The 15,572-nt window shown below is 46.7% G+C and overlaps 1 protein-coding gene across 1 annotated transcript; it reads left to right on the top strand.

The window, feature by feature from the left end:
* The first annotated feature begins 12,852 nt into the window (after positions 1–12,852).
* LOC107185366 lies at positions 12,853–15,410 on the top strand. Its single transcript, XM_015573032.1, has 2 exons — positions 12,853–13,071; positions 15,240–15,410. Exons 1-2 carry the CDS (start codon positions 12,853–12,855, stop codon positions 15,408–15,410), a joined length of 390 nt encoding a protein of 129 aa, XP_015428518.1.
* Positions 15,411–15,572: the final 162 nt, after the last annotated feature.

Raw genomic sequence — 15,572 nt, 5'->3', positions numbered from 1 at the left:
TCGGGGATTCGTTTGCTCTGATCTAACGTTGCAACGGGACGCGATGTTCTACGGGCCCTCATTGTAAAAATTCGACGAAAGACATTCCCAACAAAATTTTCAAAATATTTAGAACGCTGTTGAGTGAATGATTACGTTATCGAAAAGAATCCCTAAAATTTATACAAATTCATTCCTTTATCTACTTCTGCTCGAATAAAATTTATAAATTCTAAAATTTTTAATTCTTCCATCGAAATAAGGATACAAATTGATTCTGGACCATTGTCAAATCGGTCCAATAAACATTAGTTTGACGGATGCATTCGAATCGCCGTGAGCACATGGTCGAGAACGCTGACACGTCCAAGATATTGTCGCGATAATCGTGAACGCGCGCTACGACACGGCTATTCAAATTCGAAATCGAAAAAAATGTCTCGCCGCCGGCCTGGAGCTCGTCTTCCGGTAATGCCTGGTCTGATATGCATCTACGTGCCCTGCCAAGGGCAGAGCCACCCCGGCTTATTAATATTAAACAGCGCCACTTTCCCCCCGAAAGACCGCTCTGCTATTGTCGATCGAGCCACGCCGCGTTTAACGCGACTACCAGGGACTTAACTTACCCCGTTACACGCGGAGGACACTTTTAAATAGCGGAACAAGCAATCCACGAGTGAAGGGATTGTCCCCCCTTCCGTTCCCGATGGATACTTCATCCCCTTCTCGCGGTTCCGTCCCTGTTCCCCTTGCTTCTTCGTGTTCCCTCGCCCTGGCTACAAAATTTTTATCGGGAGAAGAAGCTAGAATGGCATCAAAGAGTTCGAACACGGAGTAACGGTGTCCCTTTGCCAGACGGTTCTCCATTTAAAAAGGTTCACCGTCGTTTCTCTGGGGATGTGGATGGATACGTTTCTCTGGTAACAATCATTTTGTTTCCCGATTAAAGCACATAGAGGGCTACCAACAGGGGGAAGTTCTGCTTTTGTCGACGATGAATCGGTAGCGACCGCTAAAAACATTACGACTGATGCATAAGGGATATGGTTCGCCTTTGAAGACGTGGATAGAGAGAGAGAGAGAGAATTTAGGAGATATTCTTGCTCGAAAGGATTAAACTCCTTCCATTATTATCAGGCTAATACCTAGATACCAGAACGGGGGCTCCATGAAACATTAATCGACGAGTGCATTAAGGAGGGGGCTGCTTTTTTTCACTTCTATCCACCGCCCAGCCCAGCAACCGATCGCGGTAATTGTTCGGGAACTTATTGGCACAATTTCTTTTATCTTCCCGATCCCAGGTGCATCCCCTTAACCAAGGAAACTTCACCTCCGTGAAAACGGGGGAGGACGATCGAGTCTAAGGAGAGGGGGAGGGGTGGAGGAAGGGGGTTAGAACGAAAAAGAGAACCAAGTGTCGACGGTTTCGACGAAGTGATGGAGAGAGAGAGAAATAGGGAACGAGCGAGAGAACTCGTGGAAAGGAGAGCCGAAGCGAAGCCACGGAGCGAGAGAGAAGAAACAATGAACGAGGGAGTTATCTGTAATGGAATAAGTTGGCAACAATGGTGCATTGTTTGCCGGGGACGTTCGCATCGTACCCGTTGACGGACATTATCGCCGGACGTTGCGTTTCCGGCCGCGCAGCAGCAGCAACGTCCTCGTCCCCGTCAGAAGACGTGTCAGCCAGCGTTGATTCGCGGACTGGAATGTATGCCACGCGAGGCCTACACCTCTCTCTCTCTCTTCGTCTGGTAGAAAGCCACCCATTCAAAATATCGCGACCGCCTATCGAACTATCGCGTGGAGCCCCGCGAATAGAAACGCGGCCGCAGTCGCCAACGACGACGCTGCAACCGTATTTTCACGCCGACAACAGCTGTCGTGACGGTGTTCTCTTGCCTTGCTGAGCTACCAATAATAACACGGTCCGATCCCGAAGGCTGGTTACACGCTGAACGAATTGTGTTAAGCGTACCACCGATTCATTGAAATGGATTAACTGGAAGAATCGGGATCAGATTAATCACTCGAGGGATACTGGCACGTATGTCTAGTTTTTCTTTTAATGAAGCATCATTCGGAAATAGTAATTGAATATTCACTAGATAATTCCTTAATAAAAAGTGTGTGTAGTATACGCCAAGTTTATAAAAAATATTACATAAATATATGGAGTATACACGATGTTAGATCTGTAATGTCTACGAAGAATTAGCACAGTCCCTTCACTCGTCTATTAGGATCAGAAGCAAGTGACGATCTGTAATCGTTCGCGAGTAACGTCAGGGGTGGAACGGTTGCGTTTCGGGGGTCTCATCCCTTAACACGGTAATACCACAAACAGACACTGCCGCGGATTAAGACGGCAACCCCTTCGTCTCGCAATCTTTACTTAGCGGACAAGCCTACGGTGTGTACGACGCTTCTGCTAAACCACCCCTTTAAAGGAGTCGCTCGAGCCAATCGTGGGATTTGCTTCGGTCTTACCTGCGTCTTACTTGTATCACCGTGGTCCCCGCGAGAAGTCACACAGTTAATGCGGGGGATGCTTTTTTAATGATCCTTTTTATAAAAAACTTGTTGAACAGGAATTTCACAGAACTCTATACGGCCAGCATAATTGTATAAGTAGGTTAATCACCAACGTTAACCTGTATAGCGATCAGCTCGACTTTCTTGGTAATTTCCAGACCTTCAGACGTAATGTAATCTCAGTACTCTCCAAATACAGTAAATCCTCGGTGAGTTTACGAAGTCTTCTCGGCACTGACAAGGAGAGGTCCCCAGATCTGAGTTAGGTATAACGTTGACTTTTTAATTTATATTTGTTTCAGCCGTATGTCGCCATTAGTTTGTGAAATATTTAATGTTCAATACCGAGGAGCCTTCAACACTCATCGAGGATTTACTGTAACTACTCTCGTTTCCCGTCATGTACATGTATACCAAAGGGCTGATTGTTCGTTAAATAAATAAATAATAATAATAATTCCAGCATCCCTGATTCCCACGACAATCACCCGGAGGTAAATGCGTATAAACACGCGTCGCGAGCAATTATCTCTTTCCATGAATACCGGAGAGGACGAAGCTGTCCGCGGTTCCTGATAATGGGAATAAAGGCTCGGTGTATAACACGAGTGTCACGGAAAAAATCGTCGTACCCGGGCGAAATTATCATAAAGACCCCGACAACAAATGCGTTTTCAGCGAACCGTCGCGATACTGCTGGGCGAAACCGCTCCTCGACCCAAATTGCAAACGGCCACAGCCCTCGCTGGTATCTTGGTTCTTTCGTTTTGTACCCTCGTAGACTGGCCGGATAGGCAGAAATGAATGGTGAAAATTACGCCGGTGAAACAATTCGGTATGGTCCATCCTACCGCTCTGGAACGACGCGCTTATAGGACATTGTGGAAACGACGATGAAGAAGAGTCTGGCGAAGCATAAAAGAAGCCGTCCGTGATGGAGTGATCTCGGTCTGTGCAGGTGGCAAAGCGGATTATAAAGATGTTAAAAGTATTAAAATCACGATCTATTTTAAAACTGGATGCTCGGAAAGAGCGTGTGCGGTGTTGTCGAAAAAAAAAAACACACAGAAGAGTGAGACAGTAAGAGGCACGAGAAACGGCAAGGGTGGAGGCCGGAAAAGACGAGGAACGCGAAGACTGGAGTGGTATGAAGCCGCGGAGAAAAGGACGGGGTATAACCAAAGAGACCGAAAACAGACGGTGTAGAAGGGAAGGAGTACGAGAGAAACAGAGGAGAGGACAGGCGTAGGGAGAGAGAAAGAGTGCGGAGTGTATAAGTGCTCTGACTGCAGAGACGAGAGATGAAAGGCGCAGCGCGCTCGAGGACACAGATACATTTGTCAGAGAGGATACTGAAAAATAATGAAAAAAAAAAAAGAAGAAGAAGAAGAAGAAGGGGGTGGGAGGATGAAAGAGTGAGTGTGGCTCGACAGTCCGCCGGAATTTTCCGTTCTCTGGAGAAATCTTTTCGTTTCGCGTGGCACGTTACCCGAGGAAATTGGTACCGCGCGAAAGGTAATCACCGGGTATCGGTGATCAACAAGCACGTTTTTATGTTTTATGCGCAACAAGGAATTTATACATCCGCCGTAGCATTATTCCGATACTGGTTCCGTGTGGAGTATCACCTATAGGCATGCAGACTGTATTTTTAAAAATCGAAAGACCGCACAGCAGACGATTACTTTCTACAACGTTTAGATACAATTTTGCAGTCGGTGCCCGACACGGCGGGAAGGAATTAAAGAACAGAGGATTATTCCTCCGGGGGTGCAAAAGGAGGAGAAGGGGAGGAGGAGGAAGCCGGAGGGTGGTCGCAGAAGAACGGGGTGGAATTAAGCATCTCGCCTGAAGAGACTTCAAGTCACTTCAGCATCGTTCCCCTCCCCTACACAGGGGTACGACAAGGATTAAAATCTGCCTGCTATAGCGTCCCCACCCCCTCCACCCACCCTCGTTCACCCCCGATATTAAACAGATGTTTCGATACCTTGGCGGTGATCGGTCGGGCGCCTTTAAAATTTTTTTGTCACCACGACGAAATATCTCGCTGTTCCATCGACTGTTTCTGTCGATTCGCAGGACCATTTCGTTTCGTAATTGAATAGATGTCTAGAAGAACGTATGTTAGAAATTTCTTGTAAATTTTGCGAAATTTATCATATGCCCTTCTTCTAGACACCCATTCAATTATTGTCATGGTCTTTAACTCATGTTTTATTCGACCTGCTCGATCCCATCGCTAATAACTAGTAATTCTTCGGTAATTCTATAAACAAAGTGTACACACTGTGTATCGTCTGCGAGTGAATTAACAGCTACTGTTGCCACCGACAGCAGACTTGACAATCCCGGAAACGTCCGTATCAGAATCGACGAGAGGTACTGCTGATTACATGCAATTCACGCTTCGATGTCAGAACGTCAAGATAGCGTGATCGTATTACAACAACCACCCCCTCAGTCCCGATGTTATCCGTTCACGGTTACGAGCGTGGTTTGGCCCCGATTAGGCGGAGATATCGATTATGCATAGAAATCAAAGTACATTGTCAACGAGAAAAGCAGTGAACTTTCATCGACGTTCACACACCCATATATGGGTACTTATTTTCAATCGTTCAGAAATAAAAAGAAATATTAGAATTCACGTAATTGATTCTTATGATCATTAATCGAATTAAAATTGTATGCGGTAAGGGATTGAAAATGTCGGAAAATCGAATATTTTAGAAATAACAACTATTATACTCAACGGTTTGTGTAGAGGATGATCTTTCATAGCACATGTAATTAGTATAAAAAAATATCATACAGAGCAAACCGAAGAATCAACGGTCCTCTACTCTCCTTCGTAAATCTTTGACCTTTCATTGGTAGGGAATTATCCCATAAAACACGAACAAAACGGAAAATTCCCCGTGTTTTCCCGTTTGATCGCATCACGACGCACCCGGTCGAAGATCGAGGAACTAATACCATTCTCGGGGCTCCTGCATAAGGTCTCTGAACGCGCGCACACGAGAAAAAGCGAAAGGTCAAAGTGCCGCGGGGGCGAGTTATGGGGGATGTAGTACCAGGGTGGATGTGCCATGGGATCACCATAAGGTGGGATATTTCGTGAGGCTGTCTGTATATCTGTGGCGCACGGTCGCCCAGGACGAGGCAGATCGCCGACTCCCGTGGGAATATCGGGATCACCCGTTATATCCATGGATGCCGGTCGAGCTCTCGACGAACGACTGGAAAATAATTTGCAGTTCCCGGTTTCCCGTAGGGGGAAAATGACCAAAGACGAGGCGAAGAGAGCGTGGGGTCGTGTGTAACTTCTTTTCCTTTTGCCATTCATTTGCTCCTTCCCTCTCTATGTTTTATTTTCCATGGAACGATTCCGGGGGGTTCGATAATTGAAACGAGATTACCGAGTGACGTTCTTCGTCGATCGATTAAATCCTGACGAATTAATTATCCATTATCGTGGTGGCGTGCAAAACGATATGGAGTAGACAGCGAATTTTCCGAACGAGCCGATTCGTTCGTCAAGAAATTCTACATTTGGTATCGGTGTTACTTCGAGGGACGTGATAAATTTTCCGCGGGGATGGAAGAACGAAATTGAAACTCTGGGGAAACGGGGATGACGGGAGCGGAAAAGAAGAAAGGATTCGAGGACTATCCCCCGGAGGAGCCTAGCGAGATTTCAACGTCCAACGGTCGTATATTCTTTCGTGCTCCTCTGTCTACCTATGACGATTTCGAGTGTCCACTCCTTGTTAATATTTCAATGGCGGTGTTCATTTCTTTACGAGGTTCGTCGATTTTTTTTCAACGTTTCAACCTCTTCGTAGAGGGTACACAGAGTCTGGTTACGTTTCAAAAGACGCAGGAAGATATCGAATCAGGAAGAGCGCGTTTTGTTTTTCGAAAACGTAGAAACACACGGCGACTAAACGTTTATAGGCACTTAGGGCAACTTTTCCACGCGCAACGCTATATGAATAAGTGATAAACCGGGTGGGAGGGACCGAGGGGGTGAGGGACGTAGTATAAATTCCAGAAGGTTGTCCTTTCCTGGCTCTCCCAGGGGTGCACCACACCCTCTAACCGCCGGTATAAGGGTTATATTTGATAGATACGGCCGAGGCTAAGTGCTTATCGTATTTCGTTTAGATATCGCTATGCTCGCAGCAAAGATCTTTGTGAACGCGGTTTAAAAGCGACACGAGTTTAGGGATCGGCCGAATTGCAGACCCAGCAAACAGTGAATTTTCGCTGAGTGGGAATATATCTATACAGGGTGTCCTACCTAACGTGAGAAGCTTACATATCTCACTTACTTTTGATTTTCAGAAAAATTATTTTAACAAATCCTCAGAGTGATGTCGATCAACTTCGACACATTTTTAAAATAAATCCCTTTACATTTGTGGATTCTTCGTACTCAATGTACTTCTGTCGTGGATTTCTTGCAATGATTGATAATACCCAATAGGAATACCTATTCGACACACAGGGTAGAACGGAAGGGGTAGATTTCGTTCATCTCGCGAGGTTAACGACCCATTAAACACCCCATGGGTGGACGGACCCCTCCGCGTGATAGACGACGTTACCCGCTTCATTAATAATCGACCGGCTCTTTGAACCATTATACGATTCGAACGATGATAATTGATAGAATTCATTCGTGGATTTAAGTATCCCACAGTATAAAGAGAATCTGAATATGATTGCAGCTTACAGTCCACGGTATTAAAACCGTAGGCTGGATTTCTTCTTCCCTTTTTTCTCTGTGTGACTTTATCAAGAAAAAAAAAGAAGAAACAGTCGCCTAAATAAAGAACGTAGTGTGTGCCAGCGCGTGACCAGGTGTTACCCGCAAATCTGTCGAGGATTTCGACTCGACGTGGCGGCAGGAAGATGCCAAACACAGAAGAGGCACCACAGAATGGGACGAGCCGCAGACGAGGAGGCCGGGGATAAAGAAACCGGGAGTAGGCTTACCCGGGTGTTCGAGATCGAAGGCTCCTTATAGTATGCCTTTTCGATGGTCGTACCAAGGCCTTAAGGGATAAGGCCTCCTCTCCACCTCCTCTTTCATTCGCGCTTTCGTTCGTTTCGAAAGAAGAGACTCTGCAGCGAGAGAGAGAGAGAGAGAGGGGGTGGGTACACCTAAGGTACGTTAGTTTCGAGTCCTCCTTACGGCCCACTGGGGGCTGCATTAAAATGCCTCGAATTGTTTACTGCTCGCTGCCGCGAGCAGCTAGCTGTAATATCCACTGTAAACTACGCCTGGATAAAACTCACCCTCTCCTGACCCTACTCTTTCACTCTTTTCCTCATCTTCCTTCCTTCCTACCTCTTCTTTTTCGCCCTATTCGCCATTTCTACTTGGCGACCGAGCAAGACCGCCCTGTTCAAGCCTTACACCGTTGGAATTATTTATAAAATTACACGTGGCAGAATACACGAATTCGAGGACGAAGAAACTTTGTCTATAAAGAGTGTCGTTCTTTCGGTCGGATCCCAGCCTCCCTGTTCTCTTCTCGCGTCCTCGTGCAGCCCCCAATCGCGAAGGAGGATACACTCACCCGATGATGCAAGTTATTTTGGCAACGGTCCCGCGACGAGCAACGAAATTCGCTCCTTCGAGTGCTATTTTCTTCGTTAATCGAACTGGAAGGACCGGGTAATTACGGAACCGTGGGGTCGTGACCGAGTTCGCGTACTATTAAATGGCTCCGCGGGAAGAGACGGAGGATAAGTCCGAGAAGCGGAGATTATTGGCGAACGTATCGAGGAGAATAGCTCTGGAACGAGGAAACGAACGGGGCATTAACTGCTCTATCGATTGCGACTGGTAGGGAAACGTGGAGAGCAGAAGATAATTCATAAACCTTCAACCAGATCTAATCGAAGAGAATTAATCGATTGGCCGTCCCGGTATGCGTAATTTTCATCTTGTTTACGAATCGGATAAGAAGCCTGGTGTGTACGGGTAATCGACGCGTCGATGGAAGAGGAAGAACGATGGCTACAGGATGAAGTAGGGTTGGTAGCGATTCGTTTTCATCGAATTACGGTGCAACGGGCGCATTTACGCCGGAAATACCAGGAAATAATGCGTTACTTTCATTTCTTTGTTTCCCCTTCATTCCCCTGAGCGCACCTTCGATGCTTCACTGTATACAGGCCCACCCCCTCCCCTAGATCGATACCTGTTCATTCCACGCATGTAAACACCGGGCCCAGGCGCGTTTCGCAACGGGCCAACAGCCGTTTTGTTATATACTCGAGCCCGAACTTTTGTCGTAAACTATACGCTTTATGCGCGGATAGAGAGAAAACGCGGCACGCATCTGTACGGGACGATTAGGCGGTGCACGGTGAAAACCAGCAGGGTGAGTTGGGACAGCAGAAAGGGAAAGACAGGGGGTGAGGAGGAACGCGAATAAAGGGAAAAACGAGGACGCAGAGAGACGGACGCGACGGAGGAACAGAGCCGCGTAGGTGAAAGAGAGAGAGAATGAGAGAAAGGGAAACGGAAAGAGGTAACGGAGGGTGTGTCGGGGGTTGGTTTCAATTAGGAGGCAGTAACTCTCCCAGGCATTGTTCATTTCACTCTAGATTTGTATTCCCCGTTTGTTTGTTCCCTTTTGCATTTGCGTTAACCTGTGCAAAAGCGAGACCTGCCATCGTGCACGTGTGTACACGTAATCAGCCGGAGCGGAAAAGACGAACCGGCATGGCCAGAGACCGACCGGATGATCATCGTTCCAGCTCCGGATCATCGTGATTTTTCGAACTGAAAAAAAAAAGGTTCATTTTGTTCCCCTAACATTGGAGAACCGAATGCGGGAGGAATCATTACGAGCGGGGGAGTGTTCGCATTGTGCGGATGGGTAACGGTGAGTTTTCTTCGTGGATGAGTTAGTTACGTTTTTGTACGTTACAATTGTACTGAAACCGTGTTTGCATAATCATCCTGCTTGTAATTCTACGTAACACAGGATTTGTATACAATCCCAGAATCTATACAATTATTGTAGGAAAATGATTGCGCGCAAATAGCTTCTCAACGTAAATCTTTAATAAATTCGTGCAAGATGACAAGCCTAAAAATTTGTAGATGAAACCTAAAGATTGTTGGTCGATTGGTATTTGTTTTATAAAAATTGTCACATTCGTCTCCCCTATCCGTACAATAATGACAGCGGTTCAAGCCAGAATTCAAGTGAATCACCTTACTTAATTAAGATCTGAAATGATTACGTATATGTATACCCATTGGATGCATATAGAAATGAACATTTTCAAACGATTAGCCTAGATTCGCGTCTCTGCCGGGGTATTAATGAGTTCTCGGGCCGAAAATGTACCTGCAAATCGCCAGGCCATACGATGTGCTGGGGTGGAGTAGCTCTCGTTCATCCAAAGAGCGTGGGGGCGGTAGGGAAACTAATATAGAGACTTATACGCTATTTTATGGGTTTACAGTAGACGCGTCGGGTTTGAATGTTTCTTCGCGAGGGTTGCCAGCCTCGTAACGAAATTCTCTCGGCTAACTTCGTTGCTTTCGCCTCCTGCGTTCTTCCCATTCAACTCGTAAGAAGTTTCGGTTATGCACGCGGCCATATGACGAAATAAACGGAAATTTCGAGCTTCGACGATCGTTAGCGACGCGACGCTCGTCGTATTCCATGGCCGATGGGAACAAGCGCGAACGTCGTCGGCCAAGATTTATCGAACATTATAAATGCGCATACCTCGTGAGGCCTTCAGGGAAGGGGGGAGGAATCGAGAAGCGTTAGAAACGAGAGGTATCGATTTTGCCCTGGTCGCGGTGACAGTCGACCGTGCAATCCTGAATTTGTTATGCGAAACGTCAATGCATGCAGTTTCGCTGGCGCATCGTGACGTAAATCGATCCCGCCAACATTATCACCGATGACGTACGCATTTCCGACGTATTTCTACACGAGGTTGCTCGTTCGTGGATCCTAGGGGTACTAAGACGATAGCCAGGTAAACGTTTCTGGAAAGAAACCTCAAACTCAGATTCTACTTGGACTAATCGTAAATAACGTATCTAGGCCGTAGAATTACAGTCAATGGGCTGAAGGTCGCGTTCTCTTAACCCTTTCATTCCCGAATTATATAAAAATTACCAAATAAATATTCTGTTGTTTTTTCCCGTATGTTACAAGACGTACAAATGATTTTAACATTTTGAAACCGTCTAATACTCACAGACATGAAGGACTACACGATACTAATATTTTATTTCGTAATTTAAAAATACGTATCCACATGGCAATAGTAGGAACGAAAGGGTTAACAAGTCCCTCGGCTCGTGAACGTCTGGCGAGTAGAAAAATGAGCTCGGGAAAACCGTCCAGCCTGGAAAGAAAGCGAAAGCATTTCACCGTAGAAACGATTCTCGCCGCAAACGCACGCTCAAGGAAGTCGGGATTATTCCTTGTTCCATGGCTCCGATTCCGGGTGGTCTCTTCCACCACCATCATCGTCCACCCCCTCCAGTTTCAGAACCCAACCCCCGTCGGAATGTTCCTCCTTTTCGCATCGGAACGCGAAGTTATCAGGGCTAATTTTTCGCCTTTGTCGCATCCCTCGGTGGCCACCATCCGGTTCGTTACTCGTGTTTAGCCGGCACACTGTTTTTAATAACCTAATGGCTCTTACGCGGTACATTATGTCGGCAGCGTCCCTTTCCCTAACCCCCTTGTAACGGGTCCGTCAACCCCCACCCCGTGGTATCTTTCTTTGTGTCCTTTTTTTTTCGTGTCTACGCTCTTTTATTTGCGTATTTTTCTTTTTTTTTTTTTCGTTGAAACGACAAAAATATCCGGCTGTTCTCTCTCCTTTCCTGCTACTTGCTCGCCGCCCTGCCTGGCTACTTGCTTGCTTGCTCGCGGCATACAAAACTTTTGTCTGAGCGAAAGGGTGAAAGGAACGTGTGGATGGGGACGAAGCGCGGGGTAAACAAGACAGAATAGGGAGGAGAAACTGAGTGCTTTTTCTCGAATCGAACAAAAATCCTTTACCGTTCCCCCATCCCACCTACTTTGTATACTCGTTCGAACGGATCGGTCGAAGAAGAAGCGATCACGCTTAACTCTTCATTCTTCCCGGTTTCAATCGGTAGAGAAATTCACCCGTGTTCCTGGTCGCGCTGAAAGGGCCAGGGGGGTGGATAAAGCCACTGAATATCTCTTGGTGTAATTAGCCCCAAGAGGGATACGGACCGCGCCATTCAACCGCGTTTAAATCGATCATGTTCCATTTACGCCCTACCCCTAGTATTTTCACGACTTCCCGTCGATTTGAATTTTCAGCGCTGTGTTTTCGCAGGAGAATCAGTTAGCCGTTTAACGATCAATTCAGGTTATAATGATTACACTTCATTTATCGGTTCAGGTTACATTAATAACCTACGGCCGAACGTGTCGCGTCGTTTCGGTCAGAGGGAATTGAAATATTTGAAATATTAAAGAGGGTATTACTCTGGAGGGAGAGCGTGATTCACGGATATTGAGAGCGACAAATTTCCGATGATATCCAGGCACTCCACCACGGTGAAAGTCACCGACCCGGAATGGGCGAGGAATCATCGTGGGAATTATTCTCATTGAAAATCTTCTGGTCCGAATCACCGTACACCCTTTCGTGGAAATAGCTCCTGGCTCGTTTCATATTACTTGTCCCACTTTTCCTTTGTCTTGGTCTCGCGTTTCATGGCCAAAACCCGTTTCCTTCACGGACCTCCCGCTAGATCGTCTATGGAGCGTTAATTTAGTAACTCCATCGACTCGAATTCCGAGCAGCGAATTAATTAAAGATCGACCTGGGCACCCACGAACCTTAAGAACTTCAATAATTATATAATTTCGTATAACGATCCAAAAATCACGAATACATTCCATCCTGAAAATTTTCTGCGTTCGAAATGAACCTTGTCGAACGAGACACGCGTTTTTCTGTCTTTTTTTCTCGGCCAGAAAGGGTTGATTACGATTCAGGGTGCAGGTCCGGTGATATTTCACCTGCTTTCGAGGCTTTACGATCGGACGTTTTTAATTTCCCGCGCGCGCACACCTCAAGAACGAACCGGCCGAATGCAAATTGTGACAGTGGAAAGTTACGCGCGCCGTGAAATTAATGCTTTTCCGAGATCGGCCGACTTAATAGATCGTTGCTCGCCCCCGTTTCGGTCGCGAATTTATTCACCTTCGTCCCCCTCGTCCGGAGAGCTTAATTCGAGCTTGAGCACGCGGTCGTAAGTAACGCGAGAACAAACGTGTCGCAGGTGGAAGGATGAGGACGATAAGGCTGGTGGTCGATCTTTTGGATTACCGTTCTCGAGCCTACTTTCTTATTTGCGTCATCTGCGTCATCGTGGTACCGATCGTCGCCTCGAGCCATGGGGATAAGAATGATCACGCGAGCACGTACGAGAAGAAGACTGAGGAGGGATCAGCGAAAAACCTGAACAAACCGAAGCTTTCCACGCACGATGAAAGCAACGAAGCCTCAGTAAGTAAATCTTAACTATTCCCAGAGAAATCGGACACATTTAAGACTTTGTTGAAACTTGGATATGTAAAGCTCATTTTGGTTGCACCCACAAACCTTTCATCGAAGAAAAGTTACCACTATATTAACAATTCCGAAAATTTTCAAAAATCCTTTGAGTTACATTTACATATTACTAAAGACTACAACATATCCAAGTTTCAACAAAATCCGAAATGTTATTCCAAAAAGTGTGCGTTTTCGCGTGGAATGATTCTGTACCTGGTTTGCACCTGTCACTGATCGAGGGATAAAAATGTTGAAGATAGACTCTCTCAAACGTTCCAGAAAGATTCACCTGTTCGACAAAGAGTCAGAGTACTCTGGTTCGTGCAACACGTGACCGACACGAGTCGGACAGACGTTCTCCTTCGGACACGGTTTTAATATCTCAACCGTTAATTCCTTTTTCGCATGGAAACATATTGTTCCGTCTCACTTTGTCTTCGCCGCGGCACCCCCCTCCCCCTTCCTCCCGTTCACTGCCTTCCTTTCCCCAGCGTTTCGTCCTTACGCCCGGATGACAAAATGACAAAGGGGTGGTCGCCCCGGGGCCAGCGATATTACCGTTTCCGTTTCGGAACTATGCGAACTGTCTACACCCCCTCCGGGCCGCGTATTACCGGCCGAAAACGTCTCGTGATTGATTATGCTCGCCGCGCTTTTGGCTCCTATCGTCGGTCCCTCTTCTCCTCGATTGATGGAGAACCGACCACCGAAAGGAACCGCCGCCACACCTCGACGAACGATCGAGATGTCGTTAGCGAGTCTTTCAAGAAACGGAGGGGTGGTTCTCTTCAACTTTCGCGGTAGTGGTGTGCACAAAGTACGTTTGGAGGATCGTATACACTCCACATTCCAAACCAGAGACTCGGTGGATACAGGGATAAAAGGTTTCTCCGATATCGAATCACGCCCCTTCTCCCCACCACCCCATAAATGAAGTGCTAATGGGTCCGACCGACACGCGGTACGAAACCAATAACAGATTCACACGTATTCCTCGCGGCATGCAAATGAAACGGTAGGATTTACATAACATTCAACAAGTGATCACAGGTAGGATGGGGCGGGAGTATCAAGTTTCATTTGGGAACGAACGATGAAGGTAAGACCACATTCGCGAGAAGAATCCCAGTACCAACGAAATCTTTACAGCAGTCCGTGGCGAACAATATCCCTCCCCCGAAAAAAAAGAGGTACAAAGTAAAGTACATTAAAACGGGAGGGGGGGGGGTACGACTTCATTAAGGTCCGAAGAAACGGGAAGGGAAAAATTGTGGGGAAGAGATTCAGGGGATGGTTTTAGGAGGCCGGCCGCAGACACGACCTCTGCGCGTCAGGGGGTTGGAAGATGGCGAGTGTTTATTTAGTTAAATGCCGCGTGTAATTGGGTGTAAGACTTTTTTTTTTGTTCGGTGACACCGACGACAACGGTCGGTTGGGTGGTACGAAAAGGGCCAACTGGAAGTCTCTCTCTGGCGAGGGGCACACAGAGAGCAGTCCTGGCGTTTCCACGGTCGAGCTTTCCACCCCTTTTTCCCGCTGCGTGCTGGCAGCCACCTGATGGCTGGCTGGCACAAGGGCCCGCCGGGAATGAGATGCAGATTGCCAGAGGCCACTTCAGCCGCTAGAGGGAGTGAATTTTTAATAACACCGTGCCCGTATCCGCGGCTGCCCCGCGCGTTCTCTCCCGCGTACAATCCCATTGTCTTGGCCGCCGTCGTACACGTTGGAAAAAGGACGAGACGCGTAACGGAAACCGCGGCTGGTATTATTATTACAGCGAGGAGAATTGTCAGCGACAGGACATGCCCGAGTCTATGGGAACGTACCCGAGAACTTTCTTTTTCGTTCTTGAGTAAAACGTCTTTTTTTCTCGTGGACCATGATTCTGTGGCCCGACGACAACAGGTTGCACCGCGTAATTTCGTTAAATTAGAATATTCTGTACTCTGGTGTTTTGTAACTATCTACCTTTCTGATCTGTATCATAGTAATCTTACGACCTTCTATAAGGCAATCTCTTAATTTCTTCGTACCTTTTAATCGAAGTTCTCGATTTAACTCTGCCTAATAATTTAGTGTTATTTCTTCTTCTGGTCTGTGTACCATTGAATTTGTCTCAGAACATCAAGAACAACGACATCGATAGCGGTGCTCAGTCGCCAAAGATCAAGAACGGGAACAGTGTCGCGTTGAACAGATTCTTGGAGAACGTTCTGAAAGCTAAGGACGATTTCAAGTGGATAGATCGGGCTGTGTATGAGCTTCATCACGCCAAGGATTTGGAGAAGTGAGTCTGATCAGTTCGTAGTAATTATTAGCGTCACGTCTGGTGAATAAACAAATGGGAAATTAGAGTGTTCGAGTTCTTTTGTAATTCTGACGGAACACTCTTTTTCAATAAGATCACCGTCAGTGCTGCCACGTGCAGCAGGATCCTCCAGGCCGGTTAATGT

The sequence above is a fragment of the Dufourea novaeangliae genome, unplaced genomic scaffold, assembly GCF_001272555.1.
Source record: "Dufourea novaeangliae isolate 0120121106 unplaced genomic scaffold, ASM127255v1 scaffold57, whole genome shotgun sequence".
Taxonomy (NCBI): domain Eukaryota; kingdom Metazoa; phylum Arthropoda; class Insecta; order Hymenoptera; family Halictidae; genus Dufourea; species Dufourea novaeangliae.
This window is presented reverse-complemented; position numbering and strand designations above follow the sequence as displayed.